The 18,268-nt window shown below is 40.5% G+C and overlaps 1 protein-coding gene and 1 long non-coding RNA gene across 6 annotated transcripts in view; one reads left to right on the top strand and one right to left on the bottom strand.

Moving 5' to 3' along the window:
* The window catches only part of LOC125485653, a 48,850-nt gene that overhangs the window by 16,458 nt on the left and 14,124 nt on the right, over positions 1 to 18,268 (bottom strand). The gene's annotated exons all lie outside the window — the stretch shown is intronic.
* Positions 3,031 to 18,268, top strand: part of svila (supervillin a) — a 165,023-nt gene continuing 149,785 nt past the window's right edge. For all 5 annotated transcript variants that reach the window (XM_048609398.1, XM_048609389.1, XM_048609403.1 and 2 more), the window contains exons 1-4: positions 3,031 to 3,085; positions 11,102 to 11,159; positions 11,373 to 11,524; positions 16,916 to 17,594. In XM_048609398.1, the coding sequence (XP_048465355.1) occupies positions 11,152 to 11,159; positions 11,373 to 11,524; positions 16,916 to 17,594 (839 nt within the window). In that variant the 5' untranslated portion in view covers positions 3,031 to 3,085; positions 11,102 to 11,151. The remainder of the gene's footprint in view (positions 3,086 to 11,101; positions 11,160 to 11,372; positions 11,525 to 16,915; positions 17,595 to 18,268) is intronic.

Raw genomic sequence — 18,268 nt, 5'->3', positions numbered from 1 at the left:
AAACTGACATTTTCCCAGCCACCGTCAGTTCTGAGGAAGGGTCACCGGACCCGAAATGTTAACTCTGTTTTCTCTTTCACAGGTCACAACCTTTGTCCACTGTGCCTCAGAGTGGCTGTTTAGAGCTTTAATGCTGGTGCTGAGTACTTATTTAACCAATCCAACAGTCTGTAGATTCCCGCACTGCTACCAGTAACCACTTCCTATACCACTGAGTGTCACCGGGGAGGTGATAGCCTAGTGGTATTATTGCTAGACTATTAATCCAGAAACTCAGCTAATGTTCTGGGGGCCTGGGTTCAAATCCCGTCATTTTGAATTCAATAATAATCAGGAATTAAAAGTCTACTGATGACCATGAAACTATCGTCAATTGTTGGAAAAACAAGTCTTGTTTGCTAATGGAAAGAATTCTGCTATCCTCACCTGGCCTTGCCTAGATGTGACTCCAAATCCACAGCAATGTGGTTGACTCTCAACTGCCCTTTCAAATGGTCTAGCAAGCAGCTCAGTGCAAAGGCAACTAGGGATGGACAATAAATAGATTTATTTATTCCCATGAGCGAATAAAAAATACTGTCTCCTCTAACTTGCTCACTTCTGGAATTAAAATTCAAGAATCATCAGTCATATTTGGAGTATTAACTGCTTCTCAAGTTCATAAATCTTGACTTCAGATGCCAGCAGTTGCAGGTACTCTGTGCGCAATGATTATCTTGGATACACAAAAGGTAAATGACCTCCCATTTTTAGCCTCATTGGTTTTAGCTGTCTCTCCACAGTAAGCTGAATTGCTCTTGACAGAATAGTCATTTAACTTTTCAAGCATAATTTTTGGACAACTGCGCCCCAGATTGGAAGTTTGTCTTGTCACAGTGAATGCAGGAGCAAACTTACTTGACTGTGTGGACTCTGAGGAATGATACCAACATAGTAAAACATTGAGATCACTTGTAGCGTATATTTCAGTTTCGCTCATTAAGCAAAGGCAATGGAATGGATTCAAAGATAGTTTAAAGTATTAGCTCATTGAGTTACAAAAAGCCAGGGGAGCTTGTGATGTGTGGATAAGGAGAAGAGGTTGAAGGAACAGCCCACTGTGAAAAGAAAGAAAGAAAGAAAGGAAAGGAATATATTGCACTCATGTAGCACTTTCTGTATTATCAAGAAGTGAAAAATGTTTTGCCGAAGTTGAAGTACTTTGAAATGTAGTTGTTTTTTAAAGGGAAATCATAGGATCGCTGTACAGTGTAATAAGTTTTAAGTTATCAACACTTAGCTACTCCATTATTTAGCTTATAGAGAGTAACTTCTTGAACAATTATTTAGCACAGTGAATGCTAATTCAGGTGCAAGAGTTGAAAGGGATGTGCGTGATCTTTTGGGTTTCTCCAGCACTTTGTTTCTATTTTAGTGTTAGAGAGTCATGGAGGCAGAGAGCTGTGCAGCTTGGAAACAGACCCTTCAGTCTAATTCATCCATACCGACGAGATATCCTAAATTAATCTAGTCGCATTTGCCAGCCTTTGGCCCATACCCCTCTAAACCCTTCCTATTCATCTACCCATCCAGATGTCTTTAAATGTTGTAATTTTCCAGCCTCCACCAGTTCCTCTGGCAGCTCATTCCAAGCACACACCACCCTCTGCGTGACAGAGTTTCCCCTTAGGGCACCCAAATCCCTTTATACTACAGATTTCTGAAGTCTTTCCCCATTTAGAAAATAGTCAATGCTACTTCTTCCTACTAGTGTGTAACCTTACACTTTCCCACATTGTTTTCCATTTGCCACTTCTTTGTCCACTCTAAAGCACACCAAGTCCTTCTCCAGCCTCCCTGCTTCCTCAGCACTGTCTGTCCCTCCACCTATCTTTGTGTCATCTGCAAATTTAGCAACAATGCCCTCAGTTCTTTCATCTACATTGTTAATGCATAATGTGAATGGTTGAGGTCCCAACACAGGCCCCTGTGGAACTCCATTAGTCACCAGCAGCTGTTCTTTAAAAGACCCCCATTATCACCACTCCAAGCTTGTCACCAGTCTGTCAATCCTCTATCAAGGAAAGCACCTTGCCCCTTACACCATTCGCTCTTTCTTAGCAGCCTTCTATGTGGACTTTGTCGAAGGCCTTCTGGAAATTGAAATAGGTCGCACCCACTAACTCTTTTTGTCTAACTTGCTCATTGCCTCCTCAAAGAATTCGTGAAGTAAAATTGTCTCATTGATTTTGAGTACCACAATCATATGAAGGTAATTTCTAAGGTATATTCATATTCTCCTGTATGTTTTTTCCAACATATTCTGTGTTTGCAAAATTGTAATCATTTTTGGATATCAAAGTATGCATATCCTTTGTATTGCTTGTTACTGAGGGTTGGAACTACCTAAACTAACCATTAGATGCTCCTGTCATCAAAAAATATTAGTCAAATTTAACTTGTGTATACAATGTATTTGCTTGCAACAAAGATGTATGTTCACATCAAAAAGTGCTTTTTCCTCAGCATTATTATTATGTAATAGTTCAAAATATTGGCTTCTCACAGAGGACAAAGTTATGGGTACAGGGCACACAAATATTATGCTCAAGTGTTATTTACTAATGTGTAAGTCTTGACAGCAGTTATTAATTATGGTAATGGTGAAAGCTACTGCAACCAGTATTGCTTCCACACGCTGCAATAGCAACACATCACTTTCAGGAAGAGTTACCAGCTGGTAATAATTGGGAGCTTTTGCTGGATATTTCCTCCTGCATCCAGACCAATTATAACATTTCTGTTTATTGAAATCAATACAGTATGGCGATACAAGACAGGAGTTGAGCTGGAAATTTTAACCATCTGTATGTCTCACTTACTCGTTGAACAAACTGATTTGCTTTTGAGTGTTATATGCTTGCAAAGAAACAAACCAATTTGATAGTACAGATGGTGGATTCAAAATGGGAAGTTATTACAGGTACCAAAATGAGACCCTTTTCTTCTCATTTTAGTTTTCAAAAGGAGTTTACATTTGAAGATAAAGAAATTGCCAAGAAAACAAAGGAGATTGACACTAATTTACTTGCTGTACTTCCTAAAGGTTAGTAATATTGTTTCTTTGAAGGAACCAAGCTTGTTTAACTGTATCAAAGCAATCAATATGCTTTGATTATTAAGATCAACAGTCCTTGGAAGAGGGGCAGTTAATTGTGAACTAGATAAAATCCACAGAGATGAATTTGATTAAAGTTATGTTTGAGGGCTGCCAGACTATGAATATTTATTGGAAAAAAATGTACATAAATTAGTTATGGATTTTTTTTTATTTTTCACATCCCAATCAACTACAGATGGTAGTGTTGCAGAATCCTGCATCTTTTGAAAAATTCATGTTGTATCCTGAAATATACATTTGGGATGTTGGTATTTATGGTAACAAAATAGCCTTTTTTTGATAGGTTGAGGAAACTGCACATTTGTCTTTTTCTCACATGCATATTCAATCTATGTGAGCAGTGCTACACTTGGTTTTCCTAATACTGTTACTGTAAAATCTCAAACTGTACTACTGCATTAATAAATTTCCATCCACATGTCCAGTGCAAATGCCTGGGACAAAGTCCACAGTTACAGAAACAGTTACATTAATCAGAGTCATTCCAATTGTTGGTTTTTCCTTTTAACAAATTTCACAGCAGTTTAGAGTGCTGATAGAAACACCTTTACGAAACATGCAAGGCCATAATTAATAAGAAAGATATGGTATATCAACAATTAAACATATGCTCCCCATATATGGAAGAATTTTATAATGTTTAAAAGTAACCACATGGTGGGACCATTTCCAGGTCTTGACCCACATGTTGACAGTCAATGTGCACGCTTCGGAGATCTTTCCAAAGGTAGCCATCTAAGAGGCTATCTCTGGGTCTGCCATCCAGTTGCTAAGGTTGCAGGCCTAATCCGAGCAACTCAAACTTTGGAAAGTCACCAGGCCCACCACCAGAGGTAGAGGCACCATCGAATAAGGCACTGGTGAAACCGCATCTGGAGTACCATGTACAGTATTAGTCACCTTTATTTAAGGAAGGATGCAAATGCATTGGAGGCAATTCAGAGTAAGTTTACTAGCGATGTATCTAGAATAGGTGAGTTGTCTTCTGAAGGACAGGCCAGACTTGGATCTGCTGGAGTTTAGACTTGTAAGAGATAGAACAGACAGGATCATAAGAAAGCTTTAGAGAGTGGATGTGGAGATGATGTCTCTTCTTGTGGGTAAAGTTATGGGTAACCTGTTTAAAATAAAGATAAGGTGGAATTATTTCTTTCAGAAGGTAGTATCCCTTTGGAACTCTCTCCCTCCAAAAGGCGATGGAAGCAAGTCTTTAATTATTTTAAGACAGAGTTGGGTAGATTCTTGGTAAACAAGGGGTTGGGGGGGAGCAGGCTGGTGGGAATATGTAAGATTACCTGGGCTAGATGGGTATGCGGAGTTCAGGGTAACATCAGAGCAACCAAGATCTTGTCAAATAATGGTGTAAGTGGCGGAAACAAATGACCTGCTATTGCCCCTAACTCGTCTGTTTGTATGTAAGCTGTCACCATAGCTACCACGTTAGCTCTGTAAAGAAGTCATCCCTCCTTAGGAAGATCAGTGGCTACAGCTCTGGCCGGTTGACGACTGGCAAGCCATTTCGAGACTAGTCAGGGAAGGCTTCAAGGTGGCACCGCGAGGAACTTGGAGGTATGATTCTGCTCAGTGGCTCAATGTGTTCCTGTCTGCAGATGATTTTGCCTGGCTTGGGCCTCAATGTAGGGGTCCATCTTCTAGGGTGCCAAATCAGCCCATAGTTGGACTTAATTATGCAGAATGACAATGCCAGTAGACTCTGTTATTTCTGACCCACTTCCAGGAAGATCACCTGCAAATGGGAATGCATTGGGCCACTGAGCAGAAGCATATTTCTCTGAGTTCCTCTTGGTCCCACCTTGAAGCCTTTCCTGACTAGTCCAAAAAGATTCCTGCAATAGAGAGTACATAAAGCTAATGGAAACAAATGATCTTAAATGGGCTAAGACACGAGCTGGAATTCTACACTCGACACGATGTGCCTGAGGTGAACTGTAATATTACAGCATGCCCTTTCACACTGAGCACTATCAGTAAACAGCAAGCTCTTATTTTGGATCACCTACTTTTGATTTTAAATTTTAGCAAAACAGCCCTCGCAGCATTTTAAAACTCGATCTCCTTTTTGGCCCTTTTCAATTGGCTTCAGAAAATTTTTCTTACTGCCACAATGGAATATTGTTTTCACTATTCAGATGCTCTACTCGTGCTGCACAATTCTAGAAGTTTCAAACAATGCAAAGGCCTACGACAAATTATATATGGCTACCATTTTTTCCACTGGATACAGGCTAAGGTTAATTTTGCTCATGTCACAACTGCTTTGACATCAAAGTTTCCAGTTGTTTAGCACCTGAAAGTCTGCCCCATGAATGTATCTGTATGTATTCATTAAATAACACTACTTGTTTTGAATCAGAGGGCATTGTATTTGGTAAGTTGAACTGATATGGAAATAACTGATGTAGCCTATACTCCAGAATTTTACATTGCGTAGTTTAGCACAGTAGTGAAGTAACTTTACAGAGGCCAGTATCCCGTCACCAAGTCACTCTTTTTATTTACATATGAGCAGTCTTTGTCGATAGTACTGCCTCATCCAGAGTCAGGTACCAGAGTGTCAGTATCACTGACACTCATCCTTTTTATATGTCATCCAAGGCTACCTGGATTGGGACTGTTAATCTGGTCCAATCAGGGAACCCATAATCTGTGGTCCAGCTGGCTGACCTTGTTACAATCCTTGCACACTCTCATAGAGTTATACAGCACAGAAACGGACCCTTCGGTCCAACCAGTCACTTTTGAACATAATCCCAAACTAAGTCTTTGGAGAATGCACAATAATGAAGCAGTGGTTTAATTTCCTACTGGGATTTTCATTGTACAAATTCTGTGCCACCTCCACAGATAATGACTTCCACGCACACTTTCCAGCAGGCTCCACAGGGTTGTAAGAGAGGGGTGAGCCTGTGTGTTAAATGCTTAGATTCAAGTTCCTGCCTGCATGGCCTGCTCCTTCCTAACAATGAAGAAACTGGAGCCATCATAATGTAACTGAAATCCCACTCTCTTCTCTCCCTTCTTCTTCTTTACCACCCCAAGCACTCTTTGTTTTCTCCACAGGAAAATGACACTCCTATCTGATTCAAATAGGATTAGGATTTAGTGAAAGATGATGAACTATCATCAATAATTGAGGCCTACCAGTAATTTTGATGTTGCTGCTGTTCTGAAGTTTAATATTAGATGATAATCCCCATGGTCATGAGAGTGCACTTTCCCCTTCAGTGTTTTAATGCATTTGGAAGTTGTGTAGTGCAGCCTTTCTACACAAATGCTTTTAAAAGATTTATTTGTACTATGCAAGAAATTATTTATGTTGGAAGTGTCAGTCACTGTACCTCGACAAGTAAAATTCAATTATGATTCAAGTATGGCAGCATGATGTTCTGATTGATGGAGGGAAGTGCAGTCAGTCTTGCTGATGCAGAGGATATAGGAATGGAAACTCAGTTCAAGAGAGCCTCATCTTATCCAGTGCTACATGAAAAGAAGCAGAGAGTAGAGTAAAAGATATCAAGGAATTAAGAGAGGTGGTGTTGAAATATAGCTCCTTGAAACCAGTGTGCATATAGAAGATTATGCCGTGTTTTTGAATGATGCCATTCAGGGGCAGCAAGCAGATGCAAATATTCCACTCAAAACTGATTTTGCTGCCTTTCTCCATATCTTCATTATTCTAATCTTCTTTTGAATCATATTGGTCAAAGCCTCTGGAACAATTTGAAGTTAAGTATTCCTCACCCTGGTAACCTCAGTGAAAAATGATTCTTCCAGAACTGAGGAAGGGTCACTGGACCCAAAACGTTAACTCTGATTTGTCTCCACAGATTCTGCCAGACCCACTGTGCATTGCCAGCAATTTCTGTTTTTGTTTGTTAAATGGAATATTTATGTTGTTTGCAAGGACAATAGATTGTAAATATAAGTAAGCTTTGCTATAGCTGTGCAAGACCTTGGTTTGACTACTACTGCAGCATTGTGTACAGATTTGGTTCTTTACCTAAAGGATATATTAGCAGTAGAAGCAGTTCAGAGAAGGTTCACTTAGATTTTTGGGATGAAAGAGTTATCATGTGAGGAAAGATTAAGCAGGTTGGAGTTTAGAAGAATAAAAGAGGAAATATGAGATTGAAACATGAGATCCTAAGGGAATTTGAAAGGTTACATGTTGAGAAGATATTGCCCCTTGTGGACATTCTAGAACTAAGGAACAAAGTTTAAAAATTAGGAGTCTCCCATTTAAGGCCAAGATGAGAAAGCAGACATTCTAAACTTTGTTAGTCTGTAGAATCTTCTGCCCAGAGGGCAGTGGAACCTAGGACATTGACCAAAAAACTATTGAACTTTGCCTTTCATATATTCAGTGAGGAAGCCGAGGATTATGAGATCAGCCACAAAAATGGAATCAAGGCCACAATCCTATTAGCCATGATGTTATTGAATGATGGAGCAGGCTCAAGGGGCTAAAAGACCAACTCCTGCTCCTGATACTTGCCGTTGAGAGTGTTTTGTAACATAATGAAACATCCCAAGGCAATCATGGGAGTTTTATAGTTCAGGACAAGTGATCAGAGGCTCAGGCTGATGTTGTAAATCCATCGGTTCAGATCCCAACGTGCAGCTGTTAGAATTTAAATTTATTTAATAAATCTGCAGTTGGAAGCTGGTCTTGGTAATTTGAGTCATAAAACTATCATTGTTTTTAAAAACTCATCTGGTTAACTAATGTGTGTTAGGGAAGCAAATCTGTTATTCATTTCTGGTCTGGTCTGCATGTGACTCCAGACTCTGAACAATGTGGGGCCTAACAAGTCACTGAATTCAAGGCGGTTGGTGATGGCCAACAGACCCTTTCCAGCAATGCCCTCATTCTGTGAAAGTTTCAAAAAGAGTGTAGAACAAGGTATGCCGCCGTGCCACACGGAAGTTAGATCAGACCAATCCCCTGGATTTTAAGAAGCATCTTAAAAGTAGGAAAGTGAGGCAGAGAGGTATAGAGTGATAATTCCAGAGCTTGGGGCAATGGTAATTGAAGGCATGGTCACCATCCAAGGCACAATCATAATAGGGAATGCCAAAGATACGAGTTTTTGAGGATGGAAGATAATACAGAGATGGGAAGGGACATGACAGTTGACTGATTTATAAAATCAGGAAGGGACTTTTAATACCAAGGTATTGTTTGACTGGGAGTCAGCATACCAAGTACAGGGATGATTGGGGAACAGGACTCGCTGCGAGTTAGGACACTGGCAGCAGAGCTTTGGATGACCTCAAGTTTAGAAAGTGTTGAATGTGGTAAATTGACTGGGGTTGTGGTGGAATAGTGAAGTTTTGAGGTAATAAAGCAGTGACTGAGGGGTTCAGCATCAGATCAGCTGAGACAAGGATAAAGTCAAGTGACGTTGCAGAGGCAGTAGGCAGTCTCGGAGATGACGAGTAAGAGGCCAGAAGCTCCTCTCCAGATCAGACATGATCCCATAATTGAAAACAGATGGGCTTAATATCGGACTTTGCCGGGGCAAAGAATTGAGTTGGGAGCTAGGGAATGGAGTTTGAGGCAAGGATTGAAAACAATTGCTTAGATCTTCCCAGTACTTGATAGGGCAAAATGGTTCATCTGGTACTGGATGTCAGCTAAGTACTCTGATGAGTTAGCAAGAGTCAAAAAAGAATGGGGTGAGCTGGAGCTGATGTCAGCATACATGTGAAAACTGATGCTATTTGTTTGAGAAATGGAGACATCCATCAATTGACTCTTGGGGTCACCAGAGATAACCGTGCAAAAGCAGAAAGAAATGCCGTTGCAAGTGATTTTCTCATTTCAAATAGGTAGAAAGGAATCAAGCTATCTTATTTCATTTAAAAATTTACTCTTTGCTACAGTACAATAGATAAATTATTCTGGATTTTGGAAACATTTACTACAGCTTAAAATATGAAATAATTCACTACATAATGCTCCTGCGTGACCAGGAGCTGTAGTGAAGTTGATGCTAAATCACGTTTTGAATTAAAGTAGAATTTTTTTTTTTGAGAAACTGGGGTAACTGTCTGGAGTATTGAATTCCTTGAAACTTCCAAAAAGCTTATTTTAAAAATGAAGCTGACGTTGAATTTCAATTTTGAATACATTAAACATAAGAAATCTGATAAAAATGTTATTCTTTAAAAACAAAACATTTTGACTATGCAAACAAGTATTTTTAACATTATATTACAATAATTGCAATTGGATCTGACTCTCTGAACTGCTTTTACACACAATTAGACCCACTGTCACTGTAGGAACTTTATGTAGAATGATTATTTTACAGTACAAATTTGACCAAGATTAGTGCAAACAGTAAATACGAGTCAAAATGCAGTTTGGACAATGGAGGTGTCAAATGCCAAGTCTGGCAAACTAAGTCTGACAAAGAAAACGGAGAGCGAATAATATCATCATTCTGCCTGTTATTCCATTCCAAGGCTGTTGAGCATTTTCCATCAACGAAATCTATTTTTCAGAAATGTTGGACATGGTGTGCTTTTTTTAAAGAATGTTTTTGTATTTATACTGCACTTATATGGTAAAAAGAACTAACTGTTGGGAATCTGTATTTTTTTTCCAAATGTGGTTTGCATAATGGTTCAGATATCTCTCTGAATTGTCCTTTGTTGTTGGCTTGGGTGAATAAAATGGGAGTATGACCAAAAGTTTGGATATTTACCTACAGCCTATTGAATGGTCCAGTAGGTTAATTTCTGTTAATTTCTCTTAAAAATACCCGAGTACATTAGACAAGAGTTCTGAGTTTGGAAGGCTTTGGGGATGGTGACTGAAGACTGGTCTGCACCATTGCCATCGAAGAAAACTTGATAAGTAAATTTAATGTCAGAGGAGTGGAAATAAAAAGCTGGGCCTAGGGCTGCAGGAATCAACTGAGGTAGGACAAGATGAGCCCATGTACAGATTTGGTAAGGGCCATGATAGTAGAATTAAGAGTCTTCAAGTGGGTAAGAAAACTGCAGTATTCTGGATGAATTACACTACTTAAAGGTTGCAGGTGAGGTGGTCAGCTAGGAGAGTTTGAGAAATTTAGCCTTGAGCTGATACAAACTGTTGTGATGTTTTGTGGGAACTTGAAGGTTTTGGGTTTGAGCTGAACTCCAGAGATTGGAGCAAATAGATCAAGGTTGGCACTTCAGCCCTAAATTGGGGAATGTTGCATTGTCAGATGAAGTAATAAGTGGAAGAATATCTACAGTATTGTTTGCTTTTGGTCCCCATAAATAAGGAAGAATGTACCTTGCAATGGTCATGAGACTAACTCCTGGGATGGTGGGCCTATTTAATGGGGAGAGATTGAGGAGACTAGACCTGTATCTTTGGCAAATTCCCCTCCCAATCCCCTCACCAGCTGGACTTGGAAATGCATCGCCGTTCCTTCAGTGTCTTTGGGTCAAAATCTCAGGATTATCTGAGATTTTCAGTGAGGAAAGGATTTGGGTTGCAATAAGAAATGTTTTTGGAATGTTAATAGAGAAATTGTTCTAAATAATTGATTTTTGTATTGCTCACAGAAAGATGAAGCATTTTTTTAAAAACATCTCATAATTTACCTGATGTGCTTGTTTCGTTGGAACAACCTCACAAGTAAATTAAAAGGTCAAGATGATTCTGAATTATGCACTTGCCTATGACCTAGTCTCTCCTGCTAGTGGAAACATTTTCTCCATGTCCACTCTATCCATGCCTCTCAGTATTCTGTAAGTTTCAATGAGATCTCCCTCTTCCTTCTAAACTCCATTGAATACAGACGCAGAGTCCTCCTCCACTTATGCACTTGCACTTGTAAATTGATCAAAATGTTCATGAAAGTCTGTTGTGGAAAGCACTTGCATTCTGACATGCTTTTAAGAATTACTATTTCTTAGTTTCAGAACTTCGAAAACTTTTTGAAGCTGGCCAAAAATCCACTGTGGAAATGAACAGGTATTAGGGGAATTTAAATGATGTTTAGTTTTGGGTGGAATAACTAAAATGCTAAAAACTTTTTTACACTTTTTGTAAGTAACGCACTGTTGGAATAATTGAGCAATTTGAGTTTTCTGCACACTTTTTTTTCTTAGTGGATTACTTACTGAAATAGTTTTCATAGGCTATAGCTTTTACAATGTTTTCAACTCTCAAAACTATTCTGTGCAGGAAAGAGAGAATTGCAAGACGTTTGGAAGGAATTGGAGGTGACACACAGCCAGTGCTGTTGCAGAATTGTCGTGAGCTAGTTACTCACCGCCTGCTGGAGGAAGACACTCCTAGATATACACGAGCTTCTGATGCCTGCAGTCCACCCCTAGGTGAGAGAGGTTTGAGTACAATGGATTCTTTACTGAAAGGCATTTCCCCTTTCCATAGAAACTCTAAAATTTCCTAATAAAGGCAGTAAAGATTAAATTTTGTTGATTTTTTTATTATCAAATTCACTATTTTTAAACAAAACACAAACACCTTCTTGTATGGGAAATTAAAACAATAGCCTTTCTGATTGTGTGTAAAGAAATTGGCTCCCTTTTTTCCGAAGTAAGTTGTGAGTGACCCTTAATTCTTTTTCAGAACTGGTGTACAGACCATCTGCTGTGTTAAAGTGTCACCAAATTTACAGTCAAGTCACCAGTAATTGATTAGTTGTGCAAACTAAAGTCAAGTGACTAAATCCATCTTTATTAAAGACTCGAATATATAGGAGCAGAATTAGGCCATTTGGACAACTGAGTCTGATCTGTCATTCGATCATGGCTATATGTTTCTTAACCCCAGTCTTCTACAATCTCCTGATAACCTTTAATCCCCTTACTAATCAAGATCTATCTATCTCCGTCTAAAATACACTCAATGACATGGCCTTTGCAGCCCTCTGTAATAATCAGTTTCATAGTTTCACTGCTGTCTGGCTGAAGAAATTCCTCCTCATCTCAGTTCCAAAGGATCTGAGTCTGTGCCCTTGGGATCTAGTCTCTCCTGCTAGTGGAAACATCTTCTCCATGTCCACTCTATCCATGCCTCTCAGTATTCTAAGTTTCAATGAGATCTCCCTCTTTCTTCTAAACTCCATTGAATACAGACGCAGAGTCCTCCTCCACTCCTTATGTGACAGACTGTTCATTCTTTGGATAATTCTTGTGAACCTCCTCTGGAACCCCTCCAATGCCAGCATTTTCTTCTTTAGATATGGGGCACAAAAATGATCACAATATTCCTTCACCACAACTCATCACACCCCACGTCCTGCAAGGACTCCATCCCTGGTCCATCTCCTACATTGTATCTGTTCAGGTGATGCCACCTTCCAAAGCAGCGCTGTCGACACGGCTTGCTTCTTCCATGACTGTGGTTTCCTGCCCATGGTGGTTGACAGGACCCTCAACTGCATCAAACCTATCGCCCATGCTTCTGCCTTTGCCCCTTCCCAACACTCTCAACAGCGTGATCAGGTTCCCCTTGTCCTCACTTTTCATCCCTGTAACCTCTACATTCAAACAATCATTCTCATTCATTTAGACAACTGCAGCAGAGTACCGCCACCAAGCACATCTTCCCTCACTCCCCCTGTCTGCATTTTGCAGGATCATTCCCTCCAGGACACCCTAGTCCATTCCACAACCACCAACACCACCCCCACCCTCTCCATGGCACCTTCCCATGTAACCGCAGAAGGTGCAACACCTGCCCCTTCACCATGTTGAGCCTGCTCAACATCCAAGGGCCTAAACAGTCTTTCAGGTGAAGCAACATTTCACCTATACCTCCTCCAATCTTGTGTATTGTATTCCCTGCACCTAATGTGGCCTGTTGTACATTGAAGAAACCAATGGGTGACCGCTTTGTGGAATACATGCTGTCTGTGCATAAACATGACCCCGACCTTCCCGTAGCCGTTCATTTTAACACCGCATCTTGCTTGCATGTCTGCTTGTCTACCCTTGGCATGCTGCAGTGTTCCAGTGAATCACAGCGCAAACTGGAGCAACAACATCTCCTCTTCAGATGAGACACTTTACAGGCTTCTGGACTTAATACTGTGTTCAGCACCTTCGAATTGTGAACCAATTCCCCGTTCTTCCCTTTCTTTTAGCTTGTTACATTCTGTTGTCATGTCCTGTCTCCCCTCCCGCCCCGTGCCAGTAGGACTGTCTGCCCTTTCAAGTCTGGCTGTTAGTCATACCATTGTTCTGCCGTTCTCACATTCCAATCACTTAATCTGAACTATCCACATCTTTTTCCACCAGCACACTACACCCACTACCCTAACAGCAACCCCCCCCCTCTCAAACTATAGCATAAATGCTGCCCCCTCCACACTTCACTGCAGCTGTGATGAAGAGTCATCTGGACTCGAAACGTTAACTTCTCTCTCACCGTGGATGCTGCCTGACCTGCTTTGATTGCCAGCATTTCTTGTTTACAGTTCAGATTCCAGCATCTGCAGTAATTTGCTCCTCAGCAGTACCTGTTCTTGTATCCTAGCCATCTCAAAATGAAAGATAATATCGTATTTGCCTTCCTGACTGCCAACTGAACCTGCATGTTAACCTTAAGAGAATGCTCAACTAGGACTCAAGTTCCTTTTGTGCTTCAGATTTCTGAAACCTCACCCCATGTAGAAAATAGTTTACGCCTCTATTCTTCCAACCAAATTGTATAACTTCACACTGTCCTATGTTTATATTCCATTTGCCATTTCCTTGTCCACTCTCTGAGCCTGTCCAAGTCCTCTTTCAGCCTCCCCATCCCCTCAACACTGCCTGTACCTCAAATTATCTTTGTGTCATCTGAAAACTTAGCAACAGCGCCCCCAGTTCCTTCATCCAGATCGTTAATGGATAATGTGAATAGTTGTGGTCCCAACACTGATCCCTACAGAACTCCATTACTCACCATCTGCCATCCTGAAAAAGACCCATTTATCTCACTCTCTGCCTTCTGCCAGTCAGCCAATCCTCTATCCATGCCTTGTCCCAAATTTCATAAGCTCTTGACCTATTTAGCAGCCACCTGTGGCCTTCTGGAAATCGAAATACATCACGTCCACTGGCTCTCCTTTGTTGAACTTACTCATTAAATTCTCAAAGAATCATAACCGATTTGTCAGGCATGACCTCCCATTGACAAAGCTGTGCTGACTCAGTCCTCTTTTACCACATATTTCCAAGCACTCCGCGATCACGTCCTTAATAATAGTCTTGAAGGGGCAGAACAGAGGCTCAGTGGTTAGCACTGCTGCCTCCCAGCACCAGGGCCCCGGGTTCGATTCCACGCTCAGACTACTGTCTGTGTGGAGTTTGCACATTCTCCCTACCTCTATGTGGGTTTTCTTCAAGTGCTTCAGTTTCCTCCCACAGTCTAAAGGTGTGCACGCTAGGTGGATTGGCCATGGGAGATGCAGGCTAACAGGAATAGGGTAGGGGGAGTGGGCATGGTTGACAATGCTGTTTGGAGAATTGGTGTGGGTTCAGTGGGCCAAATGGCCTGCTTCCATATTCTAGGGATTCTATGTAAAGGATTCTATGAAAAATCTTACCGATAACCGAGGTCAGACTAACAGGCCTATAATTTCATGTCTCCTCCTCCCTCCCTTCTTAAACAGGGGTGTTACGTTTAGCCATTGGGACCATCCCGGAGTCCAGAGGCTTCTGAAAGATCACCACCATTGCCTCCATAATCTCCTCAGCTGTTTCCTTGAGAACCCTGGAGTGTAGTCCATCTGGTCCAGTGATTTATCCACCTTTTCAGCTTCCCTAGTGCCTTTCATTAGTGATGGTCACTGCATTCACTTCTGCCTCCTGAATCTCTTCAGGTTCTGGTATGCTGCTGGTATTGTTCACTTTGAAAACTGATGCAAAGTACCTATTCAGTTCCTCCACCATTTCTTTCTTCCCCATTACTACTTCTCCAGCCTCATTTTCCAGTGATCAAATCTCCACTCTTGCCTCTCTCTTACTGTTTTAGATTTCTAAAAAAATCTCCTGCTACTTTTTTTAAATTTTACAATCGAACTTTGCGCATATTTTATTTCCTTCCCCCTTAATGCTTTTTCCAGTTGTCCTCTGCTGTTTATTAAAGACTTCCCAAACCTTTGGCTTCCCATTAATCTTCACCAAACTGTGTGTATTTTCTTTTGTTTCTAAGCTATCCCTGACTTCCCTTGTCAGCCATGGTAGCCTCATCCTCTCCTTAGTATGTTTCTTCTTCCTTGGGATGAAATTCTGCTGTGCCTCCTGAATTACACCCAGAAACCCCTGCCGAAGCTGCTACACTGTCTTCCCTGCTAGGCTGCTCTTCCAATCAACTCAGTTCAGCTCCTCCCTCATGTCTTCACAGTTACAACGGTATTGCAATTAAGTAAAGGTATCTGATTCCAGCTTCTCCTTCAAACTGCAGGGTAAATTCTATCATTTTGTGGTCACTGCTCCCTAGGGACACCTTCTCCTTAAGTTTCCTAATCAAGTCTGCCTCATTACACATCACCAAATCCAAAATTGCCTGTTCCCTAGTGGGCTCTACCAGAAAAACCATCTCACAGACCATTCTCAAATTTCTTTTCTTGGGATCCACTACAGACCTGATTTTCCCAGTACATCTGCATATTGAAGTTCCCTGTGATTATTGTAATAGTTCTTTACTGCATGTATGTTTTCTGCCCTGCATCCTGACCACTGCTAGGAGACCTGTACCTAAATCTGTGATTCCTCAACTCTACCCACACAGATTTTGTCACTTCTTGCTATCAATAAAATTTAATTTGTTACCAACAAGGCAACCCTGCTCCCCCTCCCCCCGGCCTATCTGGCTGTCCTCTTGAATATTTAGTTCCAAGTCCTGATCCCCTTGCAGCCATATCTCTGTGATACCCACAACATTGTATCTGTCAATTTCAATCTACAATTTCAATAAAGCAAGATAAAATATGCTCAAGATGTTATAATTGGTAAATAATTTGATAAGAAACAACATTAAAAGAACACAGGGAAATGTTTCAGTGTTCATAGCACCAGATATGTAGTTGGTACTGCCGTAAATTTAACGGGACAAATGGCAGTATGCTGTGGTGTAATTTCTGTTTTCTATTTTGAGAATTTGACCAAAGTAACAGTATAAACACACTGTTTACAATGTTTCATGCTGCCACCCGTTTTGTAGAATTAATGTGTTGGACTTCTGCAAGTTGTTAATGGGAGTAATAGTGTTTTGGCATATGTCCACAGTTCCATGTAAAGTGATTAAGATTAGTACAGTATGGAATAAAGTTCAATATCTCTCCACAATGGAAGAAATGGAGGGAGAGTTGTCCCAAAACACAATTAGAATAGAATAGCTTATTGTCACACATACTCGGTGAGTATAGTGAAAGGTTTATAAGTCGCCAATTACAGCACCGACTTAGATACAAAAGTACCTAAGCACAACTTCTTTTGTTATAAGATTTTAGAAATAAAATGTCCAGCATTACAGAAAAGAGTTCAGTACAGCAGACCACACTGACATTGTAGCTTCCAATTGGCACCAGGCATATACACTGTGCTGGTCACACGCCACACTGGGAAGCTGCTGCAGGAGGCCATTTATAGACTAGAGTTGGTAGAAACCCGAGCTAAGTTGCCCTTCACTGGCTGAAATGGCTCATGGCATTTGGAGGTCAAAATAGATAAGGATTTTTTTTTTAATAAGTAAGTGTACTTTTTATTTTCCAGTTAGAAGATCAAATAAGGAGAGCTTGGAACATCACCTGGTTGAAGATTCTCCTTCAGAAAGGCAGTCGCGACCGAGGTGCCGAGGAGAGGTTAAGCAGATGGATGCCGAATCTCCTTACAGTGCTGGTATGGATACTGAAGCTTTAGATGCAAAAGCAGAGCGAATAGCAAAATACAAGGCTGAAAGAAGGAGACAGCTGGCTGAGAAATATGGGATAGCCTTAGACTCTGAACTGGATGGGCGTGTTGCAACCAAGTACTCCAGAGGACGAAAAGAGGTTGATTTAACTGAAAAAGTGCCATCACAAGCAGAAAAAGATTGCAGCAGTGAATTGATTAAATTGCATGGTTCCAGGGATTCAACATTGAGTGAACTACAGACTCTGTCACCTGGTTCACATCAAGAAAGTTTCTCACCGAAAGGAAATGATTTCACAGAAAGAGAAACTTTATTGAATAAAGAAAATCACAAAAATGTGCTTGAAACAAGTGCCAAAGGAAGAATTCTGGACCAGGCATATGTTCATGAAACTTCTGCAAACCTCAATGATTCCAGTTTGAGTGATGTGCCAGGCTCCCCACCACCTTCGCAGAGGGTTTCACTTACATCACCAAAGCTGTTCTCAGAGTCATTTAATTCAGTTAGTGAGCAACCCCAAAATCTGCAGAATAAAGAAGGGTAAGAAAGCATTAACAAAATTTACCTCTCTCAGATTATCTTGTTTTAGTCAGATTGCAGATTTTTGAATTAGCTTGACTACAGCCTGTCAAATTTATCTTATCCATTACTTTGTGCATATTTCTTTGCTCAGATTATGAAGCTTTGATATTTTACTGACTGCCCGATAGCTGATTACTCTTTGACATGTCTGTGGAATCAATTATGTCAATTAATGACTAGTCATCAGACTGAAAAGTAAATTTCTAGTAATGTATTTCAAGTGCTCTAGAATGCTTCTACTATATTTCAAATGGTTACGTTATTTTCCCAACAATAGCAGAGTCACAAAATTTTCAATTTCTACATTTAGGTAAAATTTTAATAAACGGTTGCACTCCATTATTTTCAAATGAATATTCTGGGTTTTTTGCCAGATGCAAGAGTTGCTCAATGTTGCACTAATTTGTCCTTGATCAATGGAATCATTCATTTTTAAATAGGAAGTATGTTTTTGAAAGCATTATATTTCTGAAAGCAGTATTTTTTTTATTGATCAGTTCTGCTAGGAAGAACAGGATCAAATTTTATGTAAAATAACAAGGTGTAGAGCTGGATGAACACAGCAGGCCAAGCAGCATCATAGGAGCAGGAAGGCTGACGTTTCGGGCCTAGACCCTTCATCAGAAATGGGG

This window comes from Rhincodon typus, chromosome 2, assembly GCF_021869965.1.
Source record: "Rhincodon typus isolate 14 chromosome 2, sRhiTyp1.1, whole genome shotgun sequence".
NCBI lineage: Eukaryota > Metazoa > Chordata > Chondrichthyes > Orectolobiformes > Rhincodontidae > Rhincodon > Rhincodon typus.
This window is presented reverse-complemented; position numbering and strand designations above follow the sequence as displayed.